Source organism: Symsagittifera roscoffensis, unplaced genomic scaffold (genome assembly GCF_963678635.1).
Source record: "Symsagittifera roscoffensis unplaced genomic scaffold, txSymRosc1.1 SCAFFOLD_1042, whole genome shotgun sequence".
Taxonomy (NCBI): domain Eukaryota; kingdom Metazoa; phylum Xenacoelomorpha; order Acoela; family Convolutidae; genus Symsagittifera; species Symsagittifera roscoffensis.
The window spans coordinates 1-10746 of NW_026970874.1; the positions used below are offsets into that span (position 1 = coordinate 1).

General features: G+C 33.0%; 1 protein-coding gene across 1 annotated transcript; it reads right to left on the reverse strand.

The window, feature by feature from the left end:
* Positions 1-23: 23 nt before the first annotated feature.
* On the reverse strand, positions 24-7967 carry LOC134856018 (uncharacterized; the record flags this gene model as incomplete). Its single annotated transcript, XM_063872390.1, has 4 exons — positions 7634-7967; positions 6970-7413; positions 1322-1573; positions 24-257 (listed from the first exon to the last, which is right to left on the reverse strand). Coding segments are annotated over exons 2-4 (688 nt in total), but the record flags the coding sequence as incomplete, so codon positions are not given.
* Between the last annotated feature and the right edge of the window lie 2779 nt (positions 7968-10746).

The window sequence follows — 10746 nt, forward strand, 5'->3', positions numbered from 1 at the left end:
GAAGCGACCCTATGTTGATGGACTTTTCGCTATCACATCGGCACCTGTCTGTGCGTCTATATTAGTCGCAGAATATAATGTCCATCCGTAATTCGCCATAACCTGTATCATCTTCATAACTAGCAAGCGGTTTCGAACCCCGTCCTCTCCTCCTGGGTTTTGCCAGGGAAACCCTTTCAGTTTCATAGTGAAGATATTGTCTTCTACACGCGCTTGTTGGACTCCTTTCCAGTTCTCGAACACCACGTATTTCATCGCTAAATGGACATAAATAGTGAACTAAGAACTTAAGAATTTAGAAAACTGAACAATCAACTTCATTTAGAACTTAGAAGGTAGAAAAATTAACAATCAAAGGACATAACTGCAACATTTTGCATCCACAAAACCGAAAAAACGTATGAAACCAACTTCATATCCTATGCCGACCAATACAAAGACTAACGAGGATAGCTGGTTGCTATGTAAGTAGCACAGAATGCTCCTACCATATTCATGAAAAAATAATCATAAAGAAAGGCAAAAAAAATCACTTATTTAGTCAAACTGGCAAAATCTGTCTGAAAAGCTGAATGATAAAAATTAAAAAGAGAAAAATTACAATGTTTTTTAAAATTTTTGCACACAATTTCGTTAAGTTTTTTTTTTGGAAAACCTTTACGTCAAGAAAGCGTCAAATGAAACATCAAAAACTAGTTTTTTCTATAAAATTTTGTATAACAATCTTAACTCGATCGCTTTGCTCGCTTAAGAAAAATCAAAAAATTTGAACCGATTTTTCTCGACACTGAGAAATGTTTTAATTAATACTTTCTAGGTTCGTTGGACTCAACTTTGAAGAGACTTCAATTTACTCTACGACCCATTCAGATGATTATTTTTGGCACCTGATTTTGCCTAGAAAACAAAAAAAAAACGAAAAACAAAGAAAAAACTAAAACACCCCCGATTCAAGTTTCTTTCCATTTTCAATGGTCGGAACAACAACAATAAAATGTTTTAAAACTTCAACTGTTTACAAAATCTCAGGAAGAAAACACTACAATTTCTCAATTTTTGGATTGCTGGATGGAAATTCTAATCCAAAAATCCAAAAGTTCATGTGCCTTTCGTTGGTTTTTACATGGTTACATGGTTACGAGCAAAAAATACCTCATGGGTATTTTCTGTTATACCGCCTAAATTGTCAATTTGTCAAAATTTTAATTGAGCTTCTGTTTTTTATTGAAAAAGCTAAGATATATTTTCCCTCACATTAGCTTGCGCCGTGTAACAAAAGATCCAAAGTCATTTTTAGAAATCAAAACAAACAATTTGATACCCTCGTTGATTTCAGGAGGAAGGTTGAAGAACTTCAACTTGTCCCAGCCCCACATGTCAATAGCACAGAACTCTATGTCATTCGCCACAGTGGTAGGCGACTTGTAGAAGAACCACGCACTCAAACTACAGTACCAGTTCACATCCGAAGACATTATCTTGATGTATCCCGATCTAGACAGTTCTTTTAGCAGAATACAGGCAAAGTGGACAAACTGGGCGTGGTCTGATGATTGGGGCCAGAAGGGGTTTCCTAGAACAAACACAAAACCAAAATTTGAATTTTTGTGAATAGAAAGCGGGTTAGGCAACAAGGACGCTCTCGTTCTTTTTTTGTTCTTTCATTCTCATTGGTCGTTCTGGCAAAATTTTGACATAATTAAATAATTGTCTCTGGATTCCAGAGGCCTACAAATACCAAATTGTGCGACTATCCAGTGCAGAGTTTGGCGTCGTAATGCACGAATTTCATTTATTACAGTTATTCTCGACCTCTTTCGCGGAACTTTGAAACATTTCGAAAGTTTTGACGACCTTTTTTTTGTTTTTTAAGCCGATAAGTTCGGTTAACTGAGCGGTCTCAGCAACCCTACAATGCTCTTTTTTTGAAAAAAAAATTAATAGATTCGTTTTGAGCAGTTTTTGGAAACTTGTTGACTTACAATTTTTGATTCTTTGGCGCGCGCTTCCCTTCAAAATTTGTATACAATGGCGCTAACTGCGCAAACGAAAATTTTTAAGGGGCTGGTTGCCAAAAAAGAAGGCCAAAAAGTACGGCTGCATATCTTTTTGCCTCAAAGCGATTCCAACTTGCCTAACATGCTAATTTGTCCAATGCCATTCGGTTCCAGATAATAAACAAACAAAACTTCTTTGATATCCTCGTAGATCATTTTGTGGGTATGAAGATGAACAAAATTTTTCTTGAACAAATAAGCCTGAAAAATGCGGAATCATTGAAACATGTGTTGAATCAAAATAAGTCCAAAGCATCCATGAACAAATTGAAAACCTCAAAACTACAACGCGACCTTCATGTCGAGTTAAACATGAGGAAAGAGACTTTTAGCACAGCACTCATTAAGAGTCCTTTAGCACAACACTCTTAATCAGGAAGTCAAGAATTGAAAATTTGAAGAAAGCAAAAAACTTAAGTATGAAAACGCCCCTAACACCCCTATACTGGATAACCCAGTTATTCTTACTGGAGTATTAACTTTTACAAACTTATAAAATTGATTGGATCATCTACGTTAGCGATAAGTTAAATGAAGTAATGAGTTTCTAAAGAATAACAAGACTGCTCGTATCAGGGCGAAGCCCTGAATGTTCCGACTGCCTTTTAAAGCTTTATGGAGCAGTAATAATATTAAAAATTTCAATTTTTAGAAAAAAAAATTTCATTTTTTTTTTACATTTATTTTTTTTTAAATAAAAATCATCACCCCACAAGCCAAATAAAGTACAAAAAGATAGATTTTGCTCCTTGTAACATAACAATTATGGTAAATAAGCTTCTTTCAACCAATTTGGAACGATTTTAAGACGGATTAACTCTCCGCTTACGCGTTAATAGCGCGAAATATATCGCGCGTTAATTGTTCCAAATTGGCCAAAATGGCAATCTTTAAACCCTCATACCTTTACGAAAAATGATCACAGGTAAAATATCTTTTCAAATTTGAGCTCAGGACCTTTTGAATGATATAAAAAAATTCCGTCAAAAATGGCTAGTTAAAAAGTCGAAATTTGTCTGAAGAAAAAAAAACCCACCCCGAGCACAAATATTCCGTTACTTTCGTATCAAAAGTCGGAACAATAATTTTAAAATGCACAAAAGGCCGACAGTAAAATGATGTTAAGCCGAAAAAATAAAAACTAAGATAAAGTTAAGTGAGCTAGTGATCTGATTTCGATCTGATTTCGAGTGAATCAGTTAAATTATTTTTCGAAATGGAAATTTTTTTAGTTCGCAAAGAGCTAGCCAAGGCAGTAATTAACACGTGGAGCCCTTGCAAGACTTTTTGCTGCTTTTTCCGATCTTGATTCTGTGTTTGTTGATTTTCTGATTTTTAGAGTCCATTTTAAATTTATTCAGGAAATGGTAGAGGCTTGGGTTGGTCCCTTGAAAAAATGCTGTCACTCAAGGATACCAACCTTCAACGGCGTTCTTTGTTCGTATCGAACCTTCGGCTGCTTCTTGGAAATGGTTGCAGAAATTCAAAGGGAATAACGGTTGCCTGCTGTTTCACTCTTTTGTTTCGCCTTTTAAATAGCTTCTCTGAAATTATGAGTCAAGTACGTCAATTTTAACTGTGAAATTATGAAATTTATCTGACAGGCTTTGAGCAAGACGTAATCGGTCCAACAAATGTTCAATCTCCCCAAAAAGGCTCTCGAATGATAATTCCACTAATACATCTGAAGAAAAGGGAGAGAAGTCCTTAAACGGAAGGCTTTCTTTGAGCTCGTTAAACTTGCGTAGAAAAACTTGATTGAAATCTCTGGAAACGCACTTGTAACAGCGTTAGCGGCAGTTTTGTTAGTTCAGTTTTGTTTGGCAGTAGAGCACAAATACAAGGTGACTAAAATCTATCTATTCAAAATGTGTAGTATAAAGCTGGTAAAATTGCATCGGGCAATTTTTAACTTAAATGCCGCCTAGCTAAAGTGAATTGTGAGCTGGGTTGGCCTGAAAGTTATCTCGATCAACAAACGTTAAAGTTCGCCCAGAAATACTTACTCCACTGTCGAATAAACATAAATCAGAATGCTCCGTTGGAATTATAAAATGCCTTTCTTTAAGGATTGGCAAGGTGAGATCAAGTTTTTTCTGACGGTTCTGTTTAAAAGTTCTGTTTAGTGCTGCACTACTCAACAAGGATAATTGAACTGCGTTGAATCATAGCATTAATGTTGACTAATTAGGAACAAAATAGTAGAACAATGACGCAAAATGAAAGAATACACGATTTTCTTTCTGTTTCAATGGCGATTATTGTGGATTAGTGTCAAAACTTGGCTTGTCATTGCCAAAAATTATAATTTTTTAAGCTCAGCTTAAATCATTTTCGAATAGAGTCTTTTTTTATCTCAAAACGAGTCCAGTCTACGTTATCACTTGCTGGTTCTCCATTCGAACATCAAAAGAAATGAGTAAAAGGGTTAATTATGGGACAAAGCAGTATAGAATAAAAGATAAATACAAATACAATACACTTAAAGCTAGAGCCGTCATTCTTCCAGAAAAAAGATCAAACCTGATCCGTTTTTTTTCTCGCTTGATTGATTTGCGTGTGCTTCATGGAAACACTGAAAGTTATGTTAGTTTCCGGTAAGCTGTTCCAGCACACAAAAATTTGTTGCAAAATCCAAAGTCTTGCCTCTATCTTCATTTTCACTTATTGAGTATCAGCCGAAAGTTTTTTTTTTCGTTTTTACACTTGTCAAAACTTAATTTTGTACAGTTTTTTTTTTAATTCAGTTGAAAAAAAAATGGTGCATTACGCTTCTTTCTCGCATCAAATTCATGTCATGATTTTAACAAAATTATAACTGAAAACTTAATTCGAAATTCAGTTTCTTTTTTTTCATAAACGTAAGAGGGTTGATTCCAAAACAGTGTAAAACTCACTGCTCATGTGTTATGGGCATGCAAAAACTATCGATTTCGATTTGATTTCGAGTGAATCTGTTAAATTATATTTCGAAATGGAAATTTTATTAGTTCAAAAATAGCTAGCCAAGGCAGTAATTAACACGTGGAGCCAATAGCTGTACACGTACCACAGATAATTTCTATCATGGTATCTATAGACTAAAGTAATTTTGAAAAAAAAAACATTTTTTCAATTGTTTGATGTTTTTAGACTGTTGCTTTTAATTTAATAAAGGTCTTCAAAACTGCTTAACAACCCACACACTCTTTGTTTTTTGTTGAATAAACGTTTTTTGTTGAATAAAAAAGTTCATTAATTATGGGGAAAAATAATTTCTCGTTTATTTTACTCAATCAGTTCTATGCTCAAACAAACATTGAAACCTAAAACGCAGTCCAGACACTGTTTGTTTCGTCACGAGTCCAAACTGCGCATTGGATAGGCGCACAACTCGATAAAATTCCATACAATCGATAAAAAAAGCCCAGGGAAAACTGCCAAAATTGCATATCACGCAAACTTTATACAATTTTTTCCTGCTCTACCCGCACTGACAAAAATGGATTAGGTCGATTTTAGTATTAAAAAAGTACGTTGAGTAAATTTAGATCGATTTTAGTATGAAAAAAGTACGTTGATTAATTTTAGGTCAATTTTAGTATAAAAAAAGTGTGAACATAAAACAAAAAAGATGAAGATTCATTTGGATCGATTTAAAATCGATTTAAATTAATCTTAAATCCCAGCTAAAAAAAATTGATCCGAATCGATTTTAAATCAATTTAAATGAATTTTTTTCCAGTCTGATTTTGTTTTAATTTTAAGGGGATTAAAACGGATTTAAATCGATTTATATCGATTTTTTTATTTGAGATTTATCAGTTTTGAAATTTGATTGCATTTATTCATTGCCTATCATTTTTTATGTTACATCCATAGCGTATTGTAGCATAAAAAAGACCGAATAAAAAGACCAAAATATCGATAAAATTCTTTGATTTTCTTGCATACTTTGAGTTCAAAAACTGATCTATATTGACCCTTTTCTTGATTCGTTTTATAAGTTTTGCCCAAAATCTGATTCATTATCATATCTTTCTATGATATAATTGCATATTAACGCGATCAAAATTTAATTTATTCTGATCTGTTTCTTGTTTGTTACATAGGATTTTGCAAAATCTGTTTCACAACAATTTTCTCTAACTTCATTGCCTTTTTTCGTGCTTGAAACTGATTTATGTGGATAATTTTATGGAATTTTATAACATCTGGCACGAGTGCTTACATTTTAAAATCGAGAGTAAAAACTTCCAACAATTTTTCAAAAGGTATGTTTTGTTCGCCTTGTTAGCGAAAAAAAATCTACTTTAGTGGGTCGGAAAATTCATCGAAATCGATTTAAATCGAATTTTTAGACACTTAAATCGATTTAAAATTTTCAAAAATATCGATTTAAATCGATTTAAAATGGATTTAAGTGAGATTCTGATGGGTTTAAGTGAGATTCAGATGGATTTTAGTGAGTCGGAAAATCCAACGAAATCGATTTGAATCGATTTTTTAGACTCTTAAATCGAATTAAAATTTTCAAAAAAGATCGATTTAAATCGATTTAAAATCCATTTAAGTTCGTAAAATGTACATGGTTAATCGATTTGGATCGACCGGAAACCATTTCTGTCAGTGCGGGTAAGTAGTCGTATGACATGAGTTTCCTCCGTGAAATTCGTATGACTGGCATTTTTTTTTAGTTTGGGTCAACCATTTTGAATTGTATCTAAGAAACTAAAAGTTTTGCGGCGTTCGAGCAGAAAAAAAGAGCCTCAATTTTAACATTCTGTATATTTCGCACAATCTTTAGCCGTATAAATTGATTTTTGCAGAAGCTATCTTGGGACTTACAGTCTGAAAAATTATTTTTTCCTTTATTAGGTCATTTGCACACTTAATAATTAACTATGTGTTCAAATTTCTCCCAATTTCTTACCTTTCAACTTGAATGTGATCACATCTGACACTCTGCTTTCTCTCTGAATCCCCTTCGGCCAATTGTACATTATACATGATCTTATTTGGCCAACCAGCTGTTCATCTGCATTGAACACATTCAACTGGTCCCAGTAGAAACTGATGACGCAGAATGGCACATTTGGGTTGTTTGTTGCCAGTCGTGAATAGGTTTCTCCCATTTTTTTTTGTAAAATTAGGATGAAAGAGTGGTTCTAATAACTTGGAGGGAGAAACTTTATTGATCAAATCAGAAAGGTAACTTGTTAATAGTAACTTATGGACTTAAATTGAGTCTTCTTTATGACATCGTGGATTAATTGGAACAATCAACAATTATTGGTTTGAAAAAATTAATATTTTTTAATGCAAATAATTTATGAAAGATCCTACGACAATTTTTGCAATCATAAACTTTTGATATCTGAAAATCAGGGTTACATGTCAGTATTTAGACAGCCGCGTATTCATACTGGTCAGTATTTAGACAAATACTGTTTCAACCAATCAGAATCGAGACAAAGAAGAAATTAATAAATAATTATTATTTATTTTGGATTATTTATGTTTTTTCTCGATTCTGATTGGTTGAAACAGTATTTGTCTAAATACTGACCAGTATGAATACGCGGCTGTCTAAATACTGGCCGCACTCCGAAAATCAGTTTGTTTAAAAAACAGAAATTCAACGTATAAAATGAGTCTAAAAACGACAGTAACGGAGTAAAATTGTAATCTGGACTGAAATGAAAATGATCAAGTCGTCTAGTCTACTTTAACGCCAAACAAATGGTTGAAGCTACTTATTCACATATCAAACTATGAAGGCTACATTTTATGCATAGAAAATTTGAGCCATTACCAATATTTACCAAAGAAAGTAGCATGTTGTAATGGCATATATAAGCTTTGATCACGGTTATTCCTTATTTTGCAGTTTCATGCAGATAACGTATTTTATTTTTTCAACGCTTGGCAAAATATATTTGCAGCGAGCGCGGTTGATTTTTTTTTCTCTGGACAAAAAGTCAACGCTACAAAGCAATCTATCTTTTTATACTAACGGCACTGCGGTTGAAAAAACAATTTCAAAGACTTAGAGCTAGTCCAAGACTTTGTTCATCCGGAAAACTTGTTTGCGGATCAACAATAAGAATATGAGTAATATCGTTCAAGTAGCGAATGAAAATAAACTTTTGAACAGAGTAATCACTGCAAAAAAATAATAAAGTCGTTTTTTCATTCCAACCACTACATTTATGTCTGTAAACAGTACTTCCATTCCATATATTATTACATGTACACCATTTGTCCATTTCTTGACCTATTCCAGACTTCGGGTGCGGTTGAAAAAAGACAATATTTTATTCATACTTTTCAAAAAGTAGACAACAATTATACATACCAATCAGAATCGAGAACAGAAAGCAAAGTTAAGAAATAAAAAACTATTGATTAATTTTTTTTAAGTTTGCCTCCTGTTCTCGATTCTGATTGTTTAATATCGTAGTTGTCAATTTTTTACGTGTCTGCTTTGTGACTTGTCTACATTTTGCTACGTAACCACCAGACCTGTACACTGATATTAGCTAAACGAGCATGCATAGAAGTTGGCAAACCTTCACAACACATGACTGAGAACTGAACAGACAATGCTTCCGGGTTAATGTTAGACGACAAGCGAATTAGGCTACTAGAAGAAAGTCAGCGCATTTCGGCGAAAACTTGCGTGCAAGTTGCGTGAAAACTGAGTACATGCTTGAGTTATTTTTTGGCTGAGCAAACGCTGGTCGAAATGCAAATCAAATTTTTTAATGTCAAATTTGTAAAATTATGCATTTCAAGTTTTTTCAATTTATTATTTTTTTTCAATAAATTCATGTTTAAAAACTTTGATGGGTTCTGTAATAAAACACTCTTCTTTTTCTGTGTAATATCACTCAAATAAAAAAAATGGTTGACCTAAATCATGTCGACTAATTCATAAAAAGATATTGAGTATCAATTCCCACATTTTTGGTCGTCTAATTTGCTTGTGGGCTATTTTAGTAGGCCCTTGTTTCCACATGACTGAGAGTTCGACAAAAATAAATCAAACAATTGGTATTTAAGCTCAATGTATATCGGTTACATGTCAGTATTTAGACAGCCGCGTATTCATACTGGTCAGTATTTAGACAAATACTGTTTCAACCAATCAGAATCGAGACAAAGAAGAAATTTATAAATAATTATTACTTATTTTGGATTATTTATGTATTTTCTCGATTCTGATTGGTTCATACAGTATTTGTCTAAATACTGACCAGTATGAATACGCGGCTGTCTAAATACTGGCTGCACTCCATGTATATCTTTCTCCCGGGTTGACTAAAAACGCTACTCATACCTTTTACACTTTTCATATGTGGAAAAATGCTAACTAAACACTGTTCATGCAATTCCACACGCAAGTACAGAAAAGCGAATGAAAAGTCTATGATTGTGATTTTTTATATATATGGAAATTTTATGCCAAGCATTTTCCCATAAACCAAAAAAAAACTAATTTTTAAAATTTAATTTCCTAATATTTTTGGAATGTGTTCGTGACCGAACACAAGTGACAAAAACCAGGGTTTTCTCAAAATTAGAATCACCTAATGCACTTTAATGCATTGGAAACGACCTGAATTAAATAAAAGTTTTCTTACACAAATTACATACTGAACTCATCAGATTTTGATGATTATTTTCAAAATTTGAATTTTTAATTTATCAGAAAGTGATAAAGGCTCGCAAAAACATGTCATAGAGAATAATAGGAGTTTTAGCGTTTTTAAAACGTTATGCACACTAAAAAAAATTGCATGCAAAACAAAAAAAAACTAATTTTCGGGGCTATTTCAAAAATTACTTAGACAAAACTTGTTGCAGCCATCAAAAAAAATACTAGTCATACAATTTCCAAATATGGAAGGAATTTATAGGGTTAAGACTTTTTGTCAAAAAAGTTTTTCTTTTCTAAAAGGATACACCTAGATACGAAATACCGACTTTTATGCCAAAGCAAGAAAAAAAAGCTCTTTGAAAGTTCGATAACACCATTTTAGCAAAATGTATAAAATTTAAAATTTGTATGATTAGTTTTTTTTCATAGACTAAGGTTTTGTAACTGTATGATTAGCATTCTTGGTCTATGGAGGTCAACCCCGGCTTACACGCAATTCCAAATTTACTCTAGCGTTTTATTTATTCTCTTGCTCAATACGGAAATAATTAGATTCAACTAGAATCAAAACAGCAACCCATTTCGATTTTTTCTTTAGTGTTACCGGCCAAAGGTACAAAGATTTATTCAATTTTCCCCCATTCACCAACAGGTCTCTTGAATTAAATCAATTTAGCTCAGAAAAGGTCCTAATTTTTTGCATATCAGAAATTATTTTAATCACCTCTTCTTTCAAAAAACAAGAAAGTTTACTTTACCCTTGATTTAAACGACGACTTATTTACAAAAATAACTTTTAAAAAACAAATGGTGAGTTTTCTACCAGGAAACAGTTTTTCTCTGTTTTTTTGCTTAGGGGTTTTTTTGAAGATGAAATCAGAATCTACAAGTCCCAAAAAAAACCTGATTGTCGTGATAAATTTGTTAAATAGCCATGATAATAAAGACACGCATCAGTCTTTACCAGACCAGGCTCTATTAGCAAGAAGACATGACAAGAAAATTTGCAAACGATTCAAAAACGATTGAAGAGCGACTATTTGATGA